The sequence below is a fragment of the Onychostoma macrolepis genome, chromosome 07, assembly GCF_012432095.1.
Source record: "Onychostoma macrolepis isolate SWU-2019 chromosome 07, ASM1243209v1, whole genome shotgun sequence".
NCBI classification, from domain to species: domain Eukaryota; kingdom Metazoa; phylum Chordata; class Actinopteri; order Cypriniformes; family Cyprinidae; genus Onychostoma; species Onychostoma macrolepis.
Genome location: NC_081161.1, coordinates 34,617,694 through 34,643,953, shown reverse-complemented (window position 1 = coordinate 34,643,953; position 26,260 = coordinate 34,617,694). Strand labels below are relative to the sequence as shown.

The window sequence follows — 26,260 nt, the reverse complement described above, 5'->3', positions numbered from 1 at the left end:
CAAAAGGATGACTTTTTACATTACAGATGTTTTATATAGAGCATATGATTAAAGATGAGATAGCTAGAGGTAATGAGTGACATCATGGCGTGTTTACATCAGTAATTGGTAATGGGGTTGACGTTATGGAGACTTTCGAGCCCTGAACTGATTTTCTCCTCTGTAGATATAGAGCCTCCATGGATTCAGTGTCCTGGTGATGTCATCACGGAGACAGATGAACATCAGAGGTCAGCTAACATCAGTTTGAGTGCACCCATGCTTGGGGACAATTCTGGAGATGAGGTGAGTTTTACATCAGCTCTTTAATTTTTTATTTTCCATTTTGAATCAGAGGCACAGGTTTTGTGTATTCTCTTTCTTCCTCAGGTTGTGGTGCAGGTGACCCCTGTTCTAAACCCCATGCAGCCTTTCCCTATAGGAACTGAGCTCATAACATACACAGCAACCGACCGCACAGGAAACAAGGCCAACTGCTCTTTCACTGTTACTGTAGTTGGTGAGGTTGGATTCCATCTACAACTGATAGTAATTTACATGGTCTTATTTAAATGTTCTGTTTTTGCCAAAGCACTATAATATATTATTTTTTGCCTTTTGCAGTACAATTGCTTTGTTCTATACTCCGTTCTCTTAGATACGGAACCACCCTTGATTGACAGGTGTCGATCTCCACCCACCTTTAAAGCCACTGGGAAAAAAACTGCAGTATACTGGGAAGAACCTCAGTTTTCAGACAATTCTGGTAAATACAAGTTGAATTTTTAAGAGCGTGGAAAAGACAAAAAAGTGTTTAAAGATGCATTAAGCAGAATTTAAAGTTAGGCTGCATGTTTTCTCGCAAATGATTTCATCAGTCACTCCTTTAAATAGGAGAAAGGGTACTCGTGAATATAAATTCAGTCGTACTCAAATCATCTAACATGATCTTTTACTATTTTAATAAATATAGACAGACTTTTTCAAACTCGAGACATTCCGTTTCCACTCTTCAGTACATAGGAATAGAGGTAGTTAAGTGTCCACGGCGCGGTGGTGACATTAATAAATTACTTTTACAACGTGAGGCCTTTTGGATTTTTACATTAGATACTTTGTTCCCGAGAGGTTTAAATGAGGATTTTGATATTCGTCCATTTCTTTAAATATGGAATGCCTATCCAATTATGTGGCTTTTTATACAGCTCCAATAAAGGTTTTGATGGTATTGGTTGAATTTATGTATGTAGGCAGGTATTAATTAATGTTGTTGTATTGTGTATCGAGAATTGTATTTTGTTATTTTGCATAGTTCTTTGTTGTTGTTGTTGTTGTTTTTTCTTTTTGACTGCGGTTATTTTGGTTTATTCATTATTATCATTATTATATTGGTTATATTGTGTTAGGTCATGTGACCTTTTGTTCACATGTATAAATGGAGGCATATCAGTGTTGCTCATTTGTCTGATGAAGAGCCTGTGTGCTCGAAACGTTACACTCTATGTGAATTTTTAATAATAAATTTTTCTTTGATACTTTTGGAGCTTAGGTGTTGCCGACTTTGCATCTTCAATATGCTTCTACTTGTTTTTTAGTCGAGCACCCATTTGAGATAGATGTGCGTGCTGTTGTTTGCTTTTTTTAATAAATATAGACAGCAAATAGAGGAACAATGTCAATTGTTAGGCCATGTTTATACTTTTTTTAATGTTCAGGTAAAATAGTAAACAGGTCCAGGAAATTGTAGGCCTTACTGGAATGATCTTGAATCTCGTGCGTGAGAAAATGAATCCTCAGGATTTTACGTTTGGTAGAATCATCACAGAGAGGCTTCGATTCAGGACACCTGTGGAGGTTGAATGAACTTTTAGTAGCTGCAAGGAATGGAAATGGTTTGATTTATGAACATTTTAAGAACCCTGGGAAGGAAATGTTTCCTACAAAAAATATTTATTGGTTTGGCACCTTAAGCAGCGATAAGGATCAGAGTCAGGATTTTGGTCTTGGACAGGTAAAATGACTTTAGTTATATACTACTGCAAATACAGTGAACAAAGAAAGAAATGAAGTTTATGATACAGTGGTTATGGAGTATGGAGTTAACCACAGTTGTTGTGCTAGAATAAAACAAGATAAGAAAACACAAATTCATTTGTGCAACTGCAAATGCACTGCAGATTCCACAAGATAATTCAATTTGTTCTTAACCAGTTCAGACGTGAATACACAGACACACACACACTTTTCCAGAGAGAAGTTCCAGGGCTATTCCAAACTGTCTGACAAATGTCTGGGTCTGCCGGGTTTTGGAGGGAGTTTTGTCTGTTCTAAATATAAACCAGCGTCAGGGTGTGGGCATGGAAAAACAAAACATGCTGACGTTGGAGTAGTGTGGTGTGACGTCGACAAGCAGCCTCAGTGTGGTCACAAAACCTTATTTTAGTAGATATATGTGTGAAGGTTTCATTACAGTTGTGGCTACTGATATGTGCACTCAAATAAGCATGTGTGTCTTTGAGTGTGTGGAGTGTATATGATCCTTGAAAGACTCTATTGTCTGACCGCAGTGTAGCACCCTTAGTTCTGTGTCATTAAACAATCTAGCAATTACTCTCCTCTGGCACCAAGGCCTATTATTCCCAGGCCTCATGAGGAGCAGTACAGTAGCATAGCACCCTTTGTAGGACTTTGTGGTTGACCAGAGCGAGTCCTTGTGGAGCTCCACATTGCTCCCTGTGGTAATGTCTGTGAAAGTACCTGCTACATTATTGGCTAATGCCAGATTGCACAACTAAAGCGATCTGTCTGTGATATTGCAAACAGATGCAGGCGTATATACACTACATGGCCAATAGTATGTGTACACCCCCCCTCTAATTAACGGGTTTAGCTATTCTAGTAATTCAAGTGAAGATAAATCTTAATACTACACCACACAGTGACATTCTAGGGAATTGTGTGCTTCCAAATTTGTTGCAACATTTTGGGGAAGACACTTTTATGATCGAGCATGATGATACCCTAGTGCACAAAACAAAGTCTGCAGAAAAACTGATAACTGAGTCGGGTGTGTAAGAACTTCTCTGGCCTGCATAAAGCCCAGACCTGGCCTCAACTGAACACCTTTGGGATGAATTGGACACGCTTTTGTCTGAATGGGAACAAATCCTGCAGCCATGTTCCAGCATCTAGTAGAAAGTATTCCCAAAGCTCTGCAAGTGGTTATAGCTGCAAAGAGAGAGATTTTTTTTTTTTTTGCAAATTAAATATACAGGCACATATTGATTTTAAATAACATTACATGAGGTGTTCACTACTGTACCAAAGTTTGGGGTCAGTAAGATGTTAAAATCTTTTTGAATAAAGTCTTTTATGCTCAACAAGGCAGTAAAAGTGATATTGTGAAATTGGTTTCTTATTTAATAAATTTTAAAATGCAATTTATTCCTGTGATGGCAAAACTGAATTTTACCAGCCATTACACTAGTCTAATGTCACATGATCCCTCAGAAATTATTCTAATATGCTACTAATTGAAAACCTGTTGCTGTTGATCAATTTAATGCATCTGTTCTGAATAAAAGGATTACTTTTTCTTTTTTTTAATCTTACTGGCCCCAAACTGTTGAATGGTTGTCTATACAATACTGTGCTGCTTCCTAGCCTGTATTAAGTAATTTATTTGTTTAATTTTCCTTCTCAGGAGCCTATCTGAATATCTCTAGTACTCACTCATCTGGAGATGTATTTCCTGTTGGAGAAACTTTAGTGTACTACACAGCCACAGACCCTTCTGGAAACAACCGCACCTGTGAACTCATCATTACCGTACAAGGTACTGTATGTTTGCATGGACGTTGCATGGACTGTCTCATTGTTGATTAAGAAATGTCATTCCACACTTAAGAAATAAAGTACTCTGCTATAATCGGACTTTCGATCTGTCTAGCCAGTTAAGCTAAATGCTGTGATTTTTAATTTTTTTTTCCAGATTACACTGTTCCTATTTAAATAAACGAATTAATTCAGTGGCGCTAAAGGCTGTTTCTAACCTCAGGTTCAACCTGCGAGAAGCCATTCGTGCCAGTGAATGGGGATTTCTCATGTGCCAAGACAGAGGAGGGAACAAACTGCTCTCTGATATGCAGACAGGGTTACAGTCTCACCCAGGATGCCGTGCACAGTTACTTTTGTGCCAATAATGGAATCTGGGAGCCGCCCCGCTCACCAGACAGACCTGATTGCTCCCGTGAGTATTGCTTCACTCTTGCTCAACATTTGCCATTTAATTTTTGCTCTACTGTTTGTATTTTCCACTTAGAGATTCAGACATATACTGTCTTAGACACTGCACAGACAAATTTTTGTGCTTTTCTTTGAGTTTCTGTATGTGTCTCCTATGTATCTCTCATTTACAGTGAATAGAATTGCAAACAATGGCTTTAAGCCCTTTGAGATGCTGTTTAAAGCATCCCGCTGTGATGACCTTGACATGCTAAAGTCCTTCACGGGGGAGTTTTCAACTGTTCTTAAAGATATGGTGAGATCTGACATGCAAGTATATAGACATGTACATGTACTGTGGCCACATGACTTGAATTATATGTTGTTATCCCTCATTGTTTTGTTTTTTTCTTCTTTTAATTAAAAAAAAAAAATCATAATCCCATAGGTCCCTAAAATCTGCGGTGGAGATAATGTTACCTGCAAACTGGAAATGACTTTACCTGGACAGTGTCTGGAGTACAACTATGATTATCCAAATGGATTTGCTATTGGTAAATAATGGCATGCCTTTTCAATAGGCTGTGTTATTATTGTTTTTGGTAATTGAAATAAAGCTGAAATTAAATAAAGTAATAGTCAACAAAAACAAAACTTAAAAAAATAAATGAATGTAAGTTGAAGATTGCTAGATTAATTACTAATTGAAATGAAAATAAAATAAAATATATTAAACATTAATCTTCACTGATAAGATTGTTTTTAAAATTGCTTGATTGTTTTTAAAACAATTAAACTATCTATTTTTTCTTGCATTTATTTTTACATTATTTTCTTATAGATTCAATTTGTCATAAACTGTCATTTCTTTTTTTCTTCTCCTCAGGTCCTGGAGGATGGGGCAGTAATTGGGGCTCTCAGAATGGCCAGGACTATGCATATTTTGAGACTGGTTTTGCTCCAGAGCACCACTTGCAGCAAGATGGCTCATCACAGCATGGCTATCACATGAGGACCAAACGCCATCGTAAAATCACTGGCCCTACCAGAGAGCAAAAGATACAAATCCATTTCAACATCACAGGTAGAGAAATATCAACTATTAGGCTAACTAGTTAGGCCCTGTGCCTAATTAAAAATTAGTTTTACATCCAAAGCTCGTTGCAACTTCTTCCAACACCATTCCTTTTTCCCAGCAAGCATCCCACTGCCCTTGTCGAGGAATGACTCAGCGGAAATAGTCAATCAAAGACGTTTGCTGAGGGCACTTGAGCAGCTGACCAATCGGCTTAAGCGGACACTGAGCAAGCAACCGTTCTCTACCTTCCATGTGTCGTCAGAGATGATTGTAGCGGACCCCAAATCCTTGGAAAGTAAAAAAAAAGCGACGCTGTACTGCCGGCCAGGGTCTGTTCTCAAAGGCAGGGTGTGTGGTGAGTTTAAAAATTAAATACATCCAATGAAATCCACAAGATACATTCAAAAGGGCACATCTGATATAGATTCCTGAGTAAAAATGCACTGAAGTGTTTTTGGGTTAGGGTGAAGAGCTGCAAACGTCTGGAAAACATTTGCGACAAACTATTTTGTTTGCTGCAAATTTGCCACAAATTAACTGCAAGTTTACCATAAAAAAAGAAAAAACTGTTTTGCAAAGTGCCAGCCAGTTGCATATGAATTGGCAACTTTTTAACCTCCTTTTTAACCTCCTTGTTTATTTTGACCCATAGTGCAATGCCCAGTAGGGACGTACTTCTCCCTGGAATATGGCGAGTGTGAGAGCTGCTGGAGAGGGTCGTATCAGGATGAAGAGGGGCAGATGGAGTGTAAGTCATGCCCAGATGGCTTCTCCACTCCGTACCTCCATTCACGCAGTCTGGCAGAGTGCAAAGGTAATCAGTAAGCTTGATTTATTGATCTAAAATGAAGTGTCTGTATGTTTGTTCATAAATCAACTCATCACTCCATTTCATTTAAGTAGAAAACTTAGATGGGATCTCTAAGTGTGTCTCTGTGATTGTGTGTGTGCATACCTGCATGTGTGTGCATGTTTCCAGCGCAGTGCCAGCCTGGCAGCTCATCATTAACCGGGTTGGAGACCTGTGAGTCCTGTCCTTTAGGGGAATACCAGCCAGATTTCGGCTCTCAGGCCTGTCTGCCCTGCCCTCCCACCACGACCACTGTCAATAGAGGGGCTCTGGATGTCAACGAGTGCGGTGGTGAGAAGTAACAACTGAAGAATTATTACTAAAACACACCTAAGAAATACTTAAATGTATAAGATAAACATAAAAGCTAGATTTATAAGAAAATTACCATTTCTTTCACTCTGTCTTTCCAGAACCATGTTCCGCAGGTCATTTCTCCCGGACTGGTCTTGTTCCGTGTTACCCATGTCCCAGAGATTATTACCAGCCTGAGGAGGGCCGTTCCTACTGCCTTTCTTGCCCCTTTTATGGTACCACCACAATAACAGGGGCCAAAGCTATCCAGCAGTGCTCCAGTATGTTTTTTACATTTATTCTAGTCATTTTATTTCCCTTTGTTTTCCTGCCGTTCAGTACACTACCTTTCAGTTTTGTGTCTTGTGCTCACCAAAGCTTTTATTTAATTTAACAAAAATAAAGTAAAGTAAAAAAAAAAATGTATCGTAAAATGTTATTAGAATTGAAAATAGCAGTTTTCTATTTTAAAATATTTTGTAATGTAATTAATTCCTGTGATGGCAAAGCTGAATTTTCAGCAGCCATTACTCCAGTCTTTGCATGATCCTTCAGAAATCATTCTATGCTGGCTTGGGGCTTAAGAAACATTTCTTATTATTATCATCAATTTTGAAAATGGTTTTATTGCTTAATGTTTTTAGGATTCTTTGATGAATAGTAAGTTAAAAAGAACAGCATTTATTTGAAATAGAAATCCATTGTAACATTATAAATGTCTTTACTGTCACTGATCAATTTAATGTGTCCTTGCTGAATAAAAGTATTAAGTTCTTTAAATATCTTAGTGACCCCAAACTTTTGAATGGTAGTGTATGTGTCCAGATCTGATGCTGGGTATGAATAGTTTATGCACATCATTCTGCGTCACCAGTGGGACCAGTAACCAGAATTTCAAAAATAATAGTTGTTTCCACTCGTCAATTCCCTGCTAAACAGCTTATTATAGGTAGGCTTGGTAAGTGGAAGCATTTTAACATAAATAAATATCACGCTTCATATTTAGTGTGATATGAAGTGATGCTTGTGCAAGACCATGGTGTGTAGAGGGTTTCTAAATTCATTCATCAATGGAATATATAGGTCATTTTCAGACTTTGGGTAGGTTTATGAACGATTTGCAATGAGAATCCAATGCACATAATGGAATCTGATTCTCTGTACACGCAGGAAAAAAGTGCCTAAGTGTGGAAAAGATGAGGATGATGAATGCCTTTGGAAAATGTTTTCCAGTTTTGACAGCAGAAATTCTCCTCTTTCACATCTTTTTTATGCGTGTGTTGTGCTTATTCTGTCTGTTTCATTTTCTCATTTCTGTCTCCTCCTTGTACTTTTTTCCCTCTTTTCTCTTGGTCTGACTCAGGCTTTGGCTCTAGTTTCCTGCCTAAAGAGGAAAGTGCAACTGCAGCGCCAGAAGTTGTTGTGAGAAAGGATTATCAAGCCAGTAGCCAGGTGAGTCGTCTTCTCACTTTCGGTAGTTGGTACCCAAATCTTTGAAATGAATCTTTTAAATGTGTTCTTTGTATGTTGGGATCACATATAGTGACCCTAAAAAGAATTTGGACCCATAAATGTATATATATGCCATTGCATTAAATACTAAATACCAAGTGTCTTATTTCAATGAGAGATAGCACAAACAACATTTCACAAAAGTATTGGATCATGTTCCTAATTTATGTGATCCTAATTTAAGTTCACTTGTGTGAACTTGAAAAAAACTTGACATCATAAAGCCACTTATAGTTTTTACTTTAGTTAAAATATTACTAAAGAAAGTTCTTGTATCATTTTGTTTGAAGGTGCCAATTGCTTTGCTATTTTTGAAATGAAATTCATGAACTGACAATACGTTTTTGGTAAATAGTGAACCTTACCTTTTGTTGGTGTCACAGCACCCTCTGGGGGCTGAAGTAAAATAGCTGAAAATGTAGTTCTATTCTCTGCCACAGATGTTCCATGAATGTCTCCTGAATCCGTGTCAAAACCAAGGCACTTGTGAGGAAGTCGGCGTTGGATATGTATGCACCTGTCTTCCAGGATTCACAGGTTTGGCATGTTCTGTAGCCATAACTCACTAGTAACATTGAAAAACCAGCTGTTAAGTTCAGTCGGCTTGTGGAAAACAACTTTCTAACCTTTATAGTTGCCCTATGTACTATTTTCTCATACTTTCTGTAGTTGTACGTACTGTAATGTGTTTCAAGTTGTTTTTGGGACAACTCAGTTGACCCAACTAAATTTGCTTTATTAATTCAGTTAGTCTGGTAATATACTATACAATTTTGATAGATTTACCTCAGCCTCTGTGGTTGAGATGAATCACTGCCCACTTTTTTCCCATTTTCCTCATTCATTGCCTTACAGGAGCCAAGTGTGAGAGCGACATTGATGAATGTGATTCTATTCCTTGTCAAAATGGCGGCTTGTGCAGAGATGGCATGGGAGATTTCCAGTGTCAGTGTCAGCCTGGGTTTGTAGGTATGAGAAAGTGACATCAGCTCAGCTTCACACTGGGGAATCCCAATGTAACTGTAAAAGCAGAGTTCTGCGATTGAAATGTTTGAGGCAATTAAACCCCAAATCCAAAATTCCTCTCTGTTGAGGGTTCTGAAACTTTCCTTTAGTCTAACCATTGTGATGGATTTAGCTGTCTCTGAATCTCTTGAGTCTGGCAGTGGAACTACACAAGCTCTCATTCTCAGAACCTTACAGCACTTTTTCCATTCAGGCCATTGTCTCTCCTATTTAAAACGTGGCCATGATTAAGCATGTGGCTGCCCTAGATATGGAGAATTGAATTGAAGTGTTTTTGTTCTTTTTCAACTGTGTGTGTGCGCCTGTCTGGGGTGTTTTGTTTTAGGTGGCAAGAGAGGCAAAAATTGAAAAGAAAATAGTTGAAAGGACGAAGACAAATCAAAACAAATATAATGAAATATGATCTCAAACAGTGTGTAAACTGCTTAATTTTTTTAAAGTAATAATATTCAACGTTAGCCAAGTTTCCATCCACTTTTTGCGCTGTTCTGTTATTGACGAAGTAAAAATACCTAAAAAAGTTAGCAAAGTAATTTTCCTTTTTTACTGATAAAAATGTGCATAATGACAGCATCATTAAAAAAAAGTGTATCGTAAAAGAAATCTGCCCAGAGACTGTGATTAAACTTAAGGTTTAATAAATAGTATGGTAATATAAATTCTTGTTGATTGTCACCAGTGTGAGGTAAAATGATATTCCATATTTTTTTGTGTGTGTCTTGTGTTATATTCTGTCTCTGGAAGGCTTGATGTGTGAGGCAGAGGTGAATGAGTGCAGCTCTTCTCCATGTTTGAATGAAGGACTCTGTGTGGATGAAGTGAATCACTTTACATGTAGCTGTCCAGATGGATTCACAGGTCAGCACCTCACCTCTGCTACACCTGTACACATACATATAATGTAATTTATAGTATAGTACATTAAACTGGAAGTTCTTAAATTGTGGCGCACCAATCGAGTTACAAGGAATATCTTTGTCATTTACATCTAGGTCCACGTTGTGAGTTGGAAATAAATGAGTGTGCTTCCAGCCCATGTCAAAACGGAGGTGTCTGTAAAGATCTGGAGGGTGGGTATTTCTGTACATGTCCTCAGGGCTTCACTGGCAACAACTGTGAGGTTGATGTTGATGAGTGCTACAGCGCCCCCTGTCTGAATGGAGGAACATGTGTGGATGCTGTCAATGATTTCAGGTTAGTGAGGAAGACCTTGTAGAAACTGTTTATGCATGTGAGTATAATACGTTGTATTTATTACAACTGACATATGATCGATAACAGACTTTGCCTCACATTTGCGATCAGGTGTGAATGTGTGAATGGATACAGAGGCAGACTATGCGAGGTGGACGTAGATGACTGTGATCCAAATTTGTGTTTGAATGGCGCGACCTGCGTGGATGGAGTGGCCACTTTCACCTGCCGATGCCCTCCTGGGTTCAACGGAACCAGGTGTGAGACAGGTATAGAGGGAAAGAGATGAAAAAAAATCATGGAAAATCATCATCATAGAGAGTTTTACAAAGGCTTGTTAGAGACAGTCTTTGTGTCACTTTAATTAAGATTTAATTAAGATGCATTCCCAGAAAAGTTCCAAGCAGCACATAAAATGATTCAGTAGACTGTTAATTTTCACATTCTGTTATACAGAATTTATTTTCATAGAAGTTTTCAGATAAAGTTTGATCTACTGTGACAACAAACTGAAATTTTTCATAACCAAAACTTCCTCCCCAGTTAAAAAAGGTCATTTATTAGAATTATGCTACAAAAATATTTGCTTTGAACTTCTGCATCTTTCTGACATCAGAGAGATGAATGTTAGCAATAAGAAAATCATTTATCATTTATGTTTATTAATAAAATGATGTAATTTTTAAATATGTATTGTTTATTTGAGGTAAAGCCTAATTGAAGTTAAAAAAATAATGTTATGAATGTTAAGATAATTAATATGAGCCCTTGATAATTACATATTATCTGCTGTCTTTTCCTTTTTATTCAAACAGAAATGCCCTACTCCTTTGATCTGGAGTTTGAAGTTTCTGGTATCCATGGTTATGTGATGATGGATGGTCACATGCCATCACTTACACAGATCACATGTACATTTTGGATGAGGTCATCAGACACTGTTAATTATGGAACTCCCATCTCTTACGCGGTGGAGGGAAGTGACAATGCCTTCCTCCTCATTGACTATAATGGGTGAGAGCTTTATTTAAAAGTTGCAAAATTTGCATTTGCATAACTAAACTAAATATGATTACATTGTATGATCTGTTTAACAGTTTTACATTATGCAAGTTCATTTTACCTACACCTCACTCTTGTTTATCCGTCACTCTCTTGTTTTTTTTGTTTTTTTACATTCTCCTCTTTTCCTCTTCGCTTTTGTTTCTCTCTTACTTTCAGGTGGGTCTTGTACGTTAATGGCAAGGAGCGGATCACTGACTGCCCAGCAGTAAATGATGGCCTCTGGCACCATATTGGTGTATCATGGCGCAGCAAGGATGGTGATTGGAGAGTTTATATCGATGGGATACCTTCAGATGGAGGGAAAGGACTATCTGTTGGCACTACCATACCAGGTTGACCTTTTTTTTTACCTAATAAAGAATTCAAACAAACTGCCAGTTCATTAAGACACTATTATTGCTTATGGTGCTTCAAAGAGAATGTGTGTCCCGAAACTGAAATGTTTGCTCTATACTTACTTTAAACAGGAGGGGGTGCTCTGGTACTTGGACAGGATCAGGACCAGAGGGGAGATGGCTTCAACCCAGTGGAGTCCTTTGTGGGCACTCTTAGCCAGCTTAATATATGGAACTATGTTTTAACACCACAGCAGGTAACAGTTTGTACACATTCCTTATTCTTACTCTTAAGTTAACAGAGTACAGAGACTGAAAAAATTAAAAAGTTTATATTTGTACTATTCTCAGATCAAGTCTCTGGCCAGTAGCTGTCCACATGATCTACAGAAAGGGAACGTGTTTGCATGGCCTGATTTCTTAGGAGGAGTCACGGGCCGAGTAAAGACCAGCAGCAAGAGTGTTTTTTGCGCTGGTAAGAATCAAGTCAAGACATATATTATTATTATTCAACCATTGCATGGGGGAACAAAACACTGCTGTCCTTGTAGTGAATTTTCCACAACATTTTTAATTTTAGGAGACTAACTACCACATAGTAACAGCAGTACTCATATTTTTATAAAATGTATGATTATATGTACCAACCCAACGCATATAAATCATTATAAACTTTGAGACTAATGGATCATAAATCAGTGGCATAAGTATGTTTTTATGTGCTGGTGAGAAAGTGTAACATTTATTGTCCACTGTTTTGGTCTTTGTTAGACTGCCCCCTGGTGGATGCTTCTGTTCCTCAACTGCGCTCATCCACTAAAGCTGTGAGTCCGGGCTCTAAAGTGCAGTTCTCTTGCAGTCCCGGGTTCTATCTGGTGGGGGAGCCAGTGCAGCAGTGCCTAAACAGAGGCCAGTGGAGCCACGCAGAGCCAATATGTGAACGTGAGTGATGTGAATGCACAGATATGCAACAGAGGACACACAAAAACATACGCTGGCTGTTTAAACAACCACACGTTCAAAATGACCATTACAGCCACATTTACAATAATATACTTACACTGTACTGATGTACAATCATACAAATTAAATTGAACATTTTCAAATGTAGATAAACACATGGCATAACACAAATAGATTAATAGTTTATGCACATACTCACATGTACTCCATATACTCACAATGTAGTCATTACCCAGTACTATGACCATCATTGATCTGTACCAGGGCCTTTCTCTTTATCTGTAGGTGTGGAATGTGGTCCTCCGCCTGACCTAGAGCATGGGCAGTATCATGGAGAGGATTTCTATGCTGGAAGCACAGTGCTTTATCAATGTAAACCAGGGTTCTACTTGTTAGGGGAGAGTAAGATGTTGTGTACCAACAATGGTAAATGGATTGGCAACCCACCTGCATGTCTGGGTAAGATACACAGCAAATCAGGGAAAGAAACTGAGAGAAGCTTTCAATAGACAATAGGTCTGTACTAGAGTGATCAAGCATCACTATACACAGGTGCACCGGGAACCTAGAATATAATTTTACATTTTGTTTGTCCTTGTTGTGTTGGTTTGTGCTCATATTACAGATGTGGACGAATGTTCTCTGGGCTCTGAATGTGATGAGCATGCTAGTTGTCAAAACACAGATGGTTCTCATATATGCACCTGCATACCTCCTTACAGTGGAGATGGAAGAAACTGTACAGGTAACACAATCTCCTAAACTGGACATTTATAGTTTCCACAGGTTGCAGATGACTGCGCTTACCTCCTACACAGTAACATGTTTGTTAACTAAAGAAAATTATTTTGTTTTTTATTCTCACTAGAGCCGGTAAAATGTAAAGATCCGGGTGTTCCTGAGTTTGGGCACCGTGAGGGCAGTAATTTCATCATGGGCAGTGAGGTGGTCTTTTCCTGTAAGGAAGGCTATGAATTAATCGGCTCATCCCATCTATCCTGCACAGAAGAAGGAATTTGGAAGGGAGATGTCCCGTACTGCAAAGGTAGGCCTTGCTTTCCGATCTGTTTATTGGAGCTGTTCTTTGCCTGCATGCACTGGTCCGTTCAACATTTGGGGTTAGTATGATTGTTTTGAAAGAAATTAATAGTTTTATTCAGATAATTACTATTAAAATGAAGTATCACGGTTTCCACAAATTGTTTTCAACATTAATAATAATAATAATAATAAGAAATGTTACTTGAGCCCCAAATCAGCATATTAGGATGATTTCTGAAGACTGGAGTAATGGCTGCTAAAAATTCAGCTTTTCTATCACAGGAATTAATTTTATTTTTTAAATATATTAAGTAAGAAAACAGTTATTTTAATAATATTTCCCAACATTACTGTTTTAATGTATTTTTGATCAAATAAATGCAGCCTTCCTGAGCAAAAGAGACTTATAAAACAATAAAACATCTTACCAACCCCAAACATTTGAACGGTAGTGTAGCAAATAATAAAACAAAGCTAGCACAAATAACAATTACTTGAACATACTTCTTGATTTATTCTTCAGTAAAATCAAAGGAGTCAAGCTAATACTAATGGAAATATAACGGAAATATTCCTTTCGAAATATACTGAATGTCATTGGGTAATAGAAACAAACAAGCTTGTCTTGGGATCCAAATGGTTGTAGTCTTCTGTGTAAATGTATAATCAAACCGCCCCTACACACACAAAATTGTTTCTCAATATCTCAATGGGAAACTGGCTTGATTATGGAACCATAAAATGTCTGTGCATATATAGGTACCTAATCTGATAAAAAAAAAAATTGATCAGTTTTGTTCAGTCCATGTTACCGGAACAATTTAGTATTTTATAATGCCAGCAGACTGAGCATTATCCTGAACCTCTGCCAGCAGATTTTATGAGGCTTTTATGCCTTGTCATTTCACATTACTGTATGTCAATTAGAGTTACGTGTATTTTGTTTTGGCGGCTTCCCAATACACTCTGGATGCATTGCACTGATTTAATGCAGTGATGACTATAATTACTGTGATAACACTTTAGAATAATGGTCCGTTGCTAACAAGTAACTATGCAGGAAGTAATAGGTAGTACTACATTAACACTTAACTTAATAATATTAACTAATAGAGAAGCAAGATTAACTAATCAGTAAGTAGTAACAATTTTAGGACAAAGGTAGTTCCTTATTAAATATGTGATAATTACTGTTTGAAGTCTGCACTTCACTGAAAACGCTGAGCATAAGCTATTTCTAATGATTTCCACCAACAGCCCTTTCCTGTGCTCATCCCACTCTCCCTGAATATGGAATCATGAAAGGGTCAAACTTCACATACGGAAGCAAGGTGACTTTCAGGTATCACTGTCACTGTTAGATGTAGAGTCGGTTTCTAGAGGTATTGTATAGTGAATTTTAAAAGACCTGTTTAAATATGAGAGTCTACTTTTGTTTAATAACGTAATGGGAAAGGACAATATTTTTGTGCGTTTGTGTGTAAATAACCTTTTCATTTTCTGCTCTGCTGCAGTTGTGAGAAGGGCTATGTCCCTCAGGAGCCAATAGAAAGCCAGTGTCAATCTGATTTGAAGTGGAGCAGAGAGCCCCACGTTTGTCAGCCTGTTACCTGTGGTGAGCCCCCAGTGGTGGATTATGCTGAGTATACCCTCAACGGGAAAGTGTACCTCTCCACACTATCCTACACCTGCATAGAAGGATACAGGTAAAGTCTGATACATTTTTATCACTGACTTTATGAAAAGTGTAGCAGGAACAGTATAGGACAGGGGTCGGCAACATTTTTTGTCATGAAATGCCATTTTTAATGTTCCTAGTTAATCACTGTGCCAATGTTGGCACTTGTGCATTAGGTTGCCGACCCCTGGTATAAAAAAGAAAACATTTAAAAAATGGTATGGTTGGATCTTATACAATCTAAATGTCACAGAATGTATTGACTTTCCTGTTTTTTTGGTGTAAAGATTGCAGGGTGCCATGGAACTGAAGTGCGAGTCATCAGGAGAGTGGGCATCTCCTCCCCCCGTGTGTGCCAGAGTGGACTGTGGCAAACCTCCTCCTTTGAATGATGCGGTGATTAAGGGCGACAACTTTACACTGGGTAGCAGGATCATCTATGTTTGCAAAGAGGGGTAATTAACCTCATATATGCATATTTTGTTGCCAAAGGATTTGATCAGAGTATATTTGTTTGTAATCACCAAGAACTGATGTTTGATGTCTCTCTAGTAATGATTTGTAAAATATGTCTTATTGTAGTTACACCCTCCTTGGTGTAGAAACTCAAGAATGCCTCCCAAGTGGCAACTGGACTCGTAATTCTGCTCAGTGTGTGCCTCGGTCTTGTGGACCACCACCCCAAGTTGACCATGCCTTACCTGACACTGGACACCAGCTTTTTGGAGACACTGCTATCTACTTCTGCGATGATGGCTACACTGCTGGTAACAATACAAAACTGTTCTGCAATGCCCAAGGTGTTTGGGCACCCCCAGATGGATTTGGCATTCCTCACTGCATTGCCAACTTCTGTCTGCGTCCCCCGGATTTACCTCATGCCATTCTGGACTCCATCAACAAACCAAAGTATGCAAGCAACACAGAGGTCAGCTACAAGTGTGAGGAGGGCTTTGTTCTCAACACAACAGGAACCCTGAAATGCATGATAGGGGGAGAGTGGACACCTTCGCCTTTGGACATTGGCTGTATGCCTGTCAGATGCTCGAAGCCAGACAGTATTGAGAAAGGTTATGTAAGTGGGAACAATTATAGTTTTGGAGCGGTGATTGCATACAGCTGTGATAAAGGGTATTTCATTCGAGGAGAGAAGAGGAGAATTTGTAAAGCCAACGGTGAGTGGGGAGGTGTCTTGCCCACATGCCAACCTATTTCCTGTCCCAGCCCACCTCGCTTGGCAAATGGTTTTATCCAGGTAAATACAATACTGTCTCCCAGTAATTCATGATCTATTGGTACCATATTGATTTAATTTTTAGTGTTTTATTTCTAATTTATTTAGATAAAATGAAATAGAATTTTAATATTGATGCATCCCTATTAAGGAATATTTGCACATTTTGAGCAGTTCATTGATATAATCCGTAATTAAATATGTATGATACTTTTTTTCCCATAGGGCCAAATACGAAAGAACGGCTACGTATACAGCAGTAGAGTAACCTATGCTTGCAATGATGGTTATCGCCTAACTGGAAAGCTTGACCGTATATGCATGGCCAATAAGCAGTGGTCAAACAACAATCCTCCCGTTTGTGTCCTCCTCACCTGCCCTACCCCACCTGATATCAAAAATGGCCGTTATCATGGCTCCACCTTTGAAGTCGGCAGCAAGGTGGAATTTACCTGCAACGAAGGATATGAACTCATTGGAGATTATGTATGGACTTGTTTAAAGTTTGGAAATTGGGACAAGAGCGTAACCCCATATTGTTCCCCAGTACAGTGCCCCGAACCACCTTTAGAGGAGAATCACCTTGTACTGCGTGGATTAGATTCTGACTCAGGCATTGTGGAGCTTTCTTGTGAGGAAGGTTATGTTCTCCATGGTGCACGAACTCTTCGTTGTACCCCATCCCAGGAGTGGAATGACTCTTTTCCAGTCTGCAAGCAAGTCTTTTGTGGACCTCCCCCTGAAGTTGCCTTTGGTGACCCATCTGACGCACTGTCTTACTTTGGTAGTGTGGTGACCTACTCTTGCATGGATGGATTTACGCTCCGGAAGGAAGCTTCTGTCCGCTGCCAGGCAGATGGGAACTGGAGTAAACCTTATCCCGAATGCATTCCTGTTGAATGTCCGCATCCTGAGGACATACCAAATGGAATTGTGGATGTGCAAGGACTAATGTATCTTAGTACTGCTGTCTATAGCTGTAAAGCAGGGTATGATTTAGCAGGTAACAGCACTGTGCTTTGTGGTCAAAGTGGACAGTGGATAGGAGGTGTACCTGTATGTCACCCTGTTAAGTGTGCTGCACCCAAGGAGATTCCCAATGGCTCTGTTAGATACTCCAGGCTTCAGTTTAGCCAATCAGTTACATATTCCTGCCACAGGGGGTACCGCTTACAAGGCCCAGAAATGCTTACCTGCCTGGAGAATGGACAGTGGCACCAGGAGGCTCCTACTTGTGTGCAGATCTACTGTTCTCCTCCAAAACCAATTGAGAATGGCTTTGTAGAAGGACGGGACCGCAAGTTTGGGGTTACTATCTTCTATAGCTGCTTTCCAGGTTTCCTACTAGTTGGTAATAATCATCTCACTTGCGAAGAACATGGCTGGTCAAGTTCTGAGCCCAAATGTATGCCTGCTGACTGCGGCCTGCCTCCGCATATTGATTTTGGTGAATACTCAAAGGTCAAAGAACCATCAGGAGAAGACGGCGTAAGCCAGCATTTACCTGTAGACAGCAGCTTTTTACATGGTTCCCTGGTTCAATATCATTGTCATTCTGGATATGAATTGAAAGGTGGCACCACGTTGATGTGCCAAGAAGATGGCACGTGGAATGGGACTGCCCCTGTGTGTGCTCCGGCACAATGTGAGACTCCACCCAGCCCTGAATATGGATCAGTTATGGTAACAGATAGCACACTTGGCAGCCTTGCGGAGTACAGTTGTGAGGATGGTTACGAACTCAATGGACAGACCATTCGACAGTGCATTTCTGGGAAGCAGTGGAGCGATGACGCTCCTCGCTGTTTGCCCATCTCCTGTGGTAATCCTGGAGGCATTGCAAATGGTGAGGTGATTGGAAAATCCTTTCACTTCAAGGCGCTTATTCACTATGAGTGCCATAAAGGGTTTGTCCTTGAGGGCGTTGAAATTAGAACTTGCCAGGTTGATGGGAAATGGGACAGCAAAGCTCCATCGTGTAGAGCAATCTCCTGTGGGCGCCCTGTTGTATCAAAGGATGTTTTAGTAAGAGGAGACGACTATACATTTGGAAAGAGGTTGTTGTTCAGCTGCAATCTCGGCTTCATCCTACAGGGAGCTCCGACCAGTGTTTGTTTAGCCAATGGCAGTTGGAGTGAGGCTCCTCCAAAGTGCCTCCCAGCCAACTGTGGTCAACCACCGGTAATTGAAAATGGCCGAGTAACAGGCACGGATTATGGTTACAATGGCATGGTTAGGTATGCTTGTGACATTGGATACGTCTTGACAGGAAATCCTACACTAATATGCAGAGCTGATGGACTATGGGATGACCCTCCTCCGCGGTGTGACATAGTCACTTGTGACCCACCTGAGGACATTAGCCATGGTTACCTGAATGGATCAAGTTTTAATTTCGATGATGTAGTGGAGTATATCTGCTTCCCAGGCTATGAGATCGTTGGCAGTCCAGTTTTGCGATGTGCTGCCGAGGGTGTCTGGCTGGGGCAAGTTCCAGAATGTCGACCTTGTGTTTGCAGTCCCCCAGTTCTGAAGTACGGTGCTATTCTCGGGCGAGACCACACCTGTGGTGCAAGCATCTGGTTCCGATGTGATGAAGGCTACAAAATTCTTGGCCCCACAGAGGCCATATGCGACAAGGGTGGAGTGTGGAGTCCAGGAGTACCCATCTGCACCCGAGGGAGATGTTCCAGCCCTCCTCCAGCTGTTCCTAATGCTGTCGTACAGGGCAGTGCTGCCTACTCCATCGACACGGTCACTTACCGTTGTAGGCCAGGATATCATTTGAAAGGTTTTCCCCATCTTTCCTGTGGAAGATTGGGCAGATGGGGAGAGCCAAACCTGAACTGTGAACCCGTTTCTTGTGGAGTGCCTCCTCTTGTCCCAAATGCAGAGACTGCTGGAGTGGTGTTGACCTATGGCAGCAAAGCTCAGTACAGGTAATTTGACATAACAGAAACATCCAATAAAAACTAAGGACAAATGAAAATGCTGAGGTGCTTTAAACTGAACGTTTCCACCTGACACAGGTGTAAAGAAGGCTTTGACTTGGCAACAAAGACGGACTCAATAACCTGTCAAAGTGATGGCACCTGGTCCAAACACAGCGTCAGATGTCGACCTTCACCCTGCAACCTGCCTGCAAACGTCACCCATGTAGTCATCACAGGCAAGCAGCTCACACCTGTAGGGGGAACTGTCATTATCTCCTGTAGACCAGGGTACTATCTTGAGGGACCTGGATTATCTGAATGTTCAGTAAGTGATATGTCAAGATGATTATTTTGTGTGGACAATCCTTGCTTCATTTGGTGATAATTTTGTCTAATGATGTCTCAGGATGTTATTTCCCTTTAATCTGATCCAGGTCTCTGGAAAATGGTCTCCACCTTTCTCTTCCAAATCTTGTGTACCTGTTATTTGTGAGAAGCCTCTCCCCATTACCAATGGCTTGGTTGAGGGCAAGAGCTACAATTACGGAGATGTTATTAGCTATACTTGTCTACCAGGTTTTGAACTACAGGTACAATATTTTTATCCATCTATTTTTCACATAGCTTGTTCTGTGTAAGGTTGCGGGGATGCTAGAGCCTATCCCAGTGTCTTAGGTCATAGGCAGGGAAACACTGAAAAAATTGCCAGTTGAACACAGGCATTAGACCTTATGTAGTTAAATAAATTCAGCGTCAACAAAGCTTATATTATTTTGTAACAAAACTAATGCCATATTCCCCCCAAATCATTGCCCAATAAATGTGTTTCTAATAAAGATGAATAAGAGAAAACCAAGAGAATGTATGATGTATTCTTATTTCTCGTCATCCAGGGTGATTCTGTTCAGACATGTCAAGGTGATAAAACCTGGAGTGGAACTCATCCAGTGTGTGCTGGTAAGACTTTTTCACAAAGCAAAACATGCTATTGTAGTTAGAAAATTAATTTATTATTAATATTATTTTCAAAATCATTCTGCTTGATTTCTAAACTCATCTTTTGTCTCTTGTTTTTAGCTGTGTCGTGTGGTCTTCCACCAGTGGTTCCCCATGCAGTTACTGTGTCCAGTGGTCAGACATACCAAAGTATTGTGAGTTATATGTGTCATCCAGGGCTGAGTTTGACCGGTTCACAGAACCTCACTTGTCAAGCAGATGGAAAATGGAGCTTACCCACACCATCATGTGAATGTAAGAATACATAAACTGTCACTCTTTAGCTTTAAAGTAACACAGTGTAAGTTCTTTCAGTGTTCCTCTATTTAACTTTTTTTAAATTATTTTCTCCTCCTTTCTCTTTTTCACGAATGTACATATACACAAACTATCAGTTCCAGATGGCTGTGAGAGGATAACAGACTTATTGAATGGAAAGGTGCAGGAGCACAACCTGTCCAGCGGACGCGCTCTTGAGTTCCACTGTGACAAAGGCTACAGACTGCAGGGAGAGTCTATCATCATGTGTGTGGGAAACGGCTCCTGGAGTTCACCTTTCCCTGTCTGTATACGTATGTCGTGCACTATGATTTCCAATACACACTTGTTCATTGACTTATTGATGTTTTTAGTTCACTCACAAGTCTTTCAAAAACAGACATTCTTTTATGTGTGCAAACTTTGCAAGATTTTCCCAACAGACGTTTTTGGTAAAGTAATTTCACAACCTGACTAGTAAAAGACTCTTGTTAAGCCTTCATCAGTGAGAGCACCACAGAATACCTTGTTTTCCTACAAGGAACACAAACTAAATGTCACATTTCTAAGAATTAATATGTGACTTCATTGTTGGTCTGGTGTTTTTTGTTAGTCATCAATTCCATTCACAGTATCTAAAGATAAAATAGACATGCAGTAAATGATTCAAATCTTATCCCCCCACCCCCACAGCCAAATCATGCCCCTTCCTCGTGGCTGGACTGGAGGCAGTTTCAACGCTACTCGAACAGGTTTCCTGGTAGGCCAGTCAGTGTCAGTCAGTTGTCCTAAAGGTCAGCGGGTCAAAGGTAACCAGGGAAAAGTTATCGCCACCTTAACTTGCAGGAGTGATCAGACCTGGACTCCCATCAGTGCAGTGTGTGAGAGTGAGTACAAACATTCATTATTTCTACCTTTACTGAATTTTAAAGTGGCTTTACATGATAAAAAACAAATCATGTTAATATATGAATTTATAGCCCCAAAAGCATTTTGCACTAGAATTTATTCCCAAGTTAATTTCAGATTGTTTTGGCATCTTCATCATCAGCACAGAGAGAAGATCTAAAATACTTTTTCAATGTCTTCGGGTCATATTTTAAAGCATATTTTAGCTTGTCTTAGCTGCACCTCTCTATCCCATGTATCCTGTGTGGTTCTTCTAAACCACGTACAGTACACACAACTTGCATATCAACAAAAGAGAAAGCAAACTGACTTCCTGATTTGGCGAGCTAGAAATATGCTAAATTGTGGTTAAGACACTCTGGACTTTGAGCCAAAGCACTTCAACTGCGTGTAATCGCACTGACTCAAGCACAGCTGCTGATTACAGAAGCTTGAGGAGTAAAATTTGACGAATATTGTTTGTTCCTCATTCAGGCTGGAGCATCACAATTAGTGCTGTTTTTCATATTGCATGGCATCCCTACTATCTGTGTTTTGTTGGAAACATTCACCTGTATTTTCCTCTGTGTTACTTCTGCATGCTATCATTCAAAATATTAGAAGCCTACTCTCTCATAGTTAATTAATGCTCCTTTGCTGTGTTGTATAATTTGATATTTTGATCCTTGGGCATTTTGCATGCTAGCTCTGCAGTATGATATACGTAGTACTAGATGTATGTGGTGGCGTGTGTGCACATTTATTGACTCCTTTTTATCTTTTGCAAACTTTTCAACCCGTTTTCTGAAATCTGATCCTGGCAGTATGTGTATATATTCACTTTTCTCTCTGTGAGACACCTGTTGAATTTCACTCACTGCTTGTAGCATCACTATTATCAGATGTGGAGGATACTATGATCTCCTGTTTTGTTTGTATGCTTCCAAAATTAATTAGGCTTCCTGGTACACAAAAGAAATGTGAAATTCTCTAAAAAGATTGAAATGAGAGAGCATGAAAATGCCATTTCATAACCAACCTTGAAAGGCCCAAAAAGCTCTCTTAAGTTCTTCAACGGACTGCTCAGCCATGCTGAGAATCTTCCTTTCTAACTTACTGGTCCGGTCCATTTTAATCACACACAGGGGTGTCCTGCGGCCCACCACTGTACGTGGCAAATGGGGTAGTCCGTGGGGCAGTGTTCCGGTTTGGAGATGTGGTGGTGTACTCCTGTTACGCAGGCTACACCATGGAGGGTTCTAGCAGGAGTGTGTGCTTGGAGAATGGCACTTGGACCCCATCCCCTACCTGCAAAGGTAGCACTAGGAACTGCCCTTAAATCCCACTTGGAGTTCTGACTTCAGCCTTTTTCTTCATCTTTGCAAATCTTGTGACTCCTTTTGACTGGTCTTGCACATTTACACATATACACACAAACACTGAGCACTTTAGACAATGATATTAGGCCACACTGCTAGTCGGTGGCTTGAGATTAACTAGCCACATTTGCACATTTTTAGTGTTGAGTTTCAATAAACTTATTCACACAAATCTCCAAAGTTCCATGCCCTTTCTGTAAATAGATTGTAAATAGTAAATAGAATTTTTACTGTTATTGAATAAAGTTTTATGCTTTTCAGAGGCCAGTTGCATAAACAGTTTCTTAAGAATTAGTCAGTAGCAGTTAGCCAGGGGGTAATCGGTCTTATTTTTTGGATTCAACTTAGACTATTCCACGTTTTTATGTAACTGAATTAACAAATTGACTAAAGAAAAGAAATTAGATGACTGATTTGTAAGATTAGTCTAAGCTTTTTATGTAACCGACCACAGGGGTGCTTTTATTTGGTTTGTAAAATACAGTAAAACAATAATGTCTGTGAAATATTTTTGTATTTTAATTTAAAATTTTCAGCAGCCATTCATTATCACATGATCCTTCAGAAATCATTCTTAAGATTTCAGTTTGGTGCTTAAGAAACATTTCTTATCATCGGTGTTAGAAATGGTTGTGCTGATTAATATTTTTTGTGAAAACTGTGATGCAATTTTTTCAGGATTCTTTGAAATCTTTGAATTCTTTAAAAGAGCTGAATTTGTTTGAAAAAGAAATTTTATATCAATGCGAGTCTTAACTGGCACGTTTGGTAAATTAAATACATGAATAAAATCTTACGGACCCCAAAAATTTGAAAGGTAGTATAAGAAATAAGACTTTGCCTTCCATTATAATACTGCCTCAAGCTCCTTATAAAATATGTTAACAATAATATATTATTATGTTAACAATAATAATATAAATAATTTAACAATAATTTTAATGTCATTAAATGTCAATGTCAAAATGATGTCACTATGCAGCAGTAAGTAGCTAATAGTTACTTAATGTCAAAGATTTTTTGCATATTTTAGCTTAGATAGAATGTTATATTGACCAATCCATGACCAGAAATTGTTTTGTAATAGCCCCTGAAAAACGGCATTGTCCCACAGAGATTATAGAGATGGGCTTTGGTGTGAATGTCACTCTTTTAAACAAGGCATGATATTTTGCTTTAATTTTTGGCATGGTGATGTTTTTAACATTGTACTTTACATTGTAAGCCCTACTCGGCCTCTCTTTCGGTCTTGGAGTCATTGGTTTGTTTGCTTGTAGAAACTAATTCTGATCAGTGGAGTTTCACACTGCTCTTAACATCTAACATCTGCTGCATGTTTTGTGTGGTATTTTGGAATTCTGTTAGGAGAGTCATTGCACTACTTTTTTGTGATTGTGTCAGTTTCATCGCTGTATCAATCGTGTTTTGTGTGTTTGTACAGCTGTCTGCTGGCTCCAATGTCAGAACGGAGGTGTGTGCCAAAGACCAAACACTTGCTCCTGTCCAGAGGGATGGATGGGCCGATTTTGTGAGGAGCGTAAGTACACACACAATCATGCATGATAATAGCAGCAGCACTCACAAAAAGAGATGATTAATGTTTCCATATGACAGCAGTCCATTACTTAAGGCAACACTTCATGGGTCAATAATAGCATGCATCACAACGGTTTCTTAAAAAGCAAGTCACCTCACACACAATGCTGCATTTCTCTATTTGCCTTCACTTTTTCTTCCTAATGAAACCAAAACTGCTGGGTGTGGTGTGAATGTCTTTAAATGAATGTTTGGGGAAATGGAAAGAAACCAAGTGGTTTAAATAACGTTTTGTCTCATACTGCAGTTTTAAAAAGCTGACTTAACTCAGATTATTCTGATTATTCCTATCTCTTCAACTCAAAAGTCACACAGTTTCATACTGCATGTGCTTTTTACTGCAGCGATCTGCATCCTACCATGTCTCAATGGAGGACGCTGTGTAGCTCCATACCAGTGCGAATGTCCAACAGGATGGACAGGCACACGCTGCCATAATGGTAAGAGTGTGTTTGTGTATAATGACTTGTGATAGTCGTCGAGAAAATGTATTACATAAATGTTGATTAGTAGCAGAATAGTTAAAGGGACAGTGACTCAAAATGAAAATGCTGTCATTAATTACTCACCCTCATGTCGTTCCAAACCCATAAGACCTTCGTTCATCTTCAGAACATCTTTGTTCATGCGTGTGATTCTGCTGACGTTAGAACATGCGCTGAGCCTTGTTTACAAGCAGAGGAATGCACATGCATGTGCCGTGGTACTCTGGCAGAAGATGGCAGAAGACGGTAACTCAGGGGAGAAGAATTGTTGAATAAAGTCGATATTTTTGTTTTCTTTGAGCACTAAAAGTAGCTTCGTAAAATTATAGTTGAACCACTGATGTCCTTACTGCGTTTTTGGGCCTAGGAACATTTTGGTTGCGTTGCTGTCTATGCAGGGTCAGAAAGCTTTTAATCAAAAATATTTTAATTTGTGTTCCGAAGATAAACAAAGGTCTTACGGGTTTGGAACGACACAAGGGTGAGTAATTAATGACAGATTTTTCATTTTTGGGAGAACTACCCCTTTAACTGGTCAGAGCAGCCTCTAATGTTGTCTGTCTTGTTTGAGTAATTAAATAACAAATCTACAACTTTGAGGAAGTAGGAACATCACCTGCTTTATTTAATCCTGACAAGTTGAGACGAATGAAACACAATTAGTGTTAACCTCACAGCATTTAATTATAGCCAATTTATGAAGTCTAGAGAACATCTGTCATTTCCCTCAAGCGATCTGTGATCTTGAAGATATAAGTCTTAGTTCAACTATAAAAGTTGCTATTTAGCAAAATATCTCACCATTAACTAAAGACGTCATGCTAAACAAATCAAGCTTAAGAGTTTAGAATTAGGGTGGAGTACAGTGATTAGAGTGATTACAGACAGAAGGACCTCATGGTGGGATGGGGGGTGGGGCTCATTCTCCCGGGGTCATCCTATGTCATACTCACGTTGTTGCCAGGCAACACCTGTGACAACAGACTCTAATAGTGATATGCAGTAGATCCCAGGAGCCCAAGCAGTAAAGCAAAACACGATTATTGAAAACACATAGGGGCAGTGTTAGTTTTATGAACTCATAATAATTGGCAGACTACATAGAATATATAAATTAAATACAAAAGTCACACCACATGACTATTTAAGTGAAATGCAAAACATGAAATAGGTGAAAACAATTATTAAAAGATTCAGAGAAATGATGACCAGCATCTAAAAACATACAGTTTGTGTTATAGCAAATATATTA

The 26,260-nt window shown here is 39.3% G+C and overlaps 1 protein-coding gene across 1 annotated transcript in view; it reads left to right on the top strand.

Annotated features, from left to right (window-relative positions):
• Nucleotides 1-26,260, top strand: part of svep1 (sushi, von Willebrand factor type A, EGF and pentraxin domain containing 1) — a 63,566-nt gene that overhangs the window by 34,927 nt on the left and 2,379 nt on the right. The window contains 41 exon segments of the mRNA XM_058782397.1: nt 167-285; nt 370-499; nt 638-745; nt 3,683-3,814; nt 4,037-4,228; nt 4,398-4,519; nt 4,652-4,757; nt 5,090-5,287; nt 5,400-5,636; nt 5,934-6,095; nt 6,261-6,422; nt 6,545-6,706; nt 7,789-7,877; nt 8,378-8,474; nt 8,793-8,906; nt 9,708-9,821; nt 9,956-10,157; nt 10,269-10,426; nt 10,973-11,171; nt 11,379-11,554; nt 11,690-11,814; nt 11,909-12,032; nt 12,329-12,499; nt 12,806-12,979; nt 13,146-13,265; nt 13,389-13,565; nt 14,819-14,903; nt 15,076-15,267; nt 15,527-15,694; nt 15,822-16,494; nt 16,699-19,412; nt 19,503-19,731; nt 19,841-19,996; nt 20,300-20,363; nt 20,484-20,657; nt 20,798-20,974; nt 21,354-21,365; nt 21,368-21,547; nt 22,694-22,864; nt 24,369-24,464; nt 24,868-24,963. Coding sequence (XP_058638380.1) covers nt 167-285; nt 370-499; nt 638-745; nt 3,683-3,814; nt 4,037-4,228; nt 4,398-4,519; nt 4,652-4,757; nt 5,090-5,287; nt 5,400-5,636; nt 5,934-6,095; nt 6,261-6,422; nt 6,545-6,706; nt 7,789-7,877; nt 8,378-8,474; nt 8,793-8,906; nt 9,708-9,821; nt 9,956-10,157; nt 10,269-10,426; nt 10,973-11,171; nt 11,379-11,554; nt 11,690-11,814; nt 11,909-12,032; nt 12,329-12,499; nt 12,806-12,979; nt 13,146-13,265; nt 13,389-13,565; nt 14,819-14,903; nt 15,076-15,267; nt 15,527-15,694; nt 15,822-16,494; nt 16,699-19,412; nt 19,503-19,731; nt 19,841-19,996; nt 20,300-20,363; nt 20,484-20,657; nt 20,798-20,974; nt 21,354-21,365; nt 21,368-21,547; nt 22,694-22,864; nt 24,369-24,464; nt 24,868-24,963 — 9,057 coding nt within the window.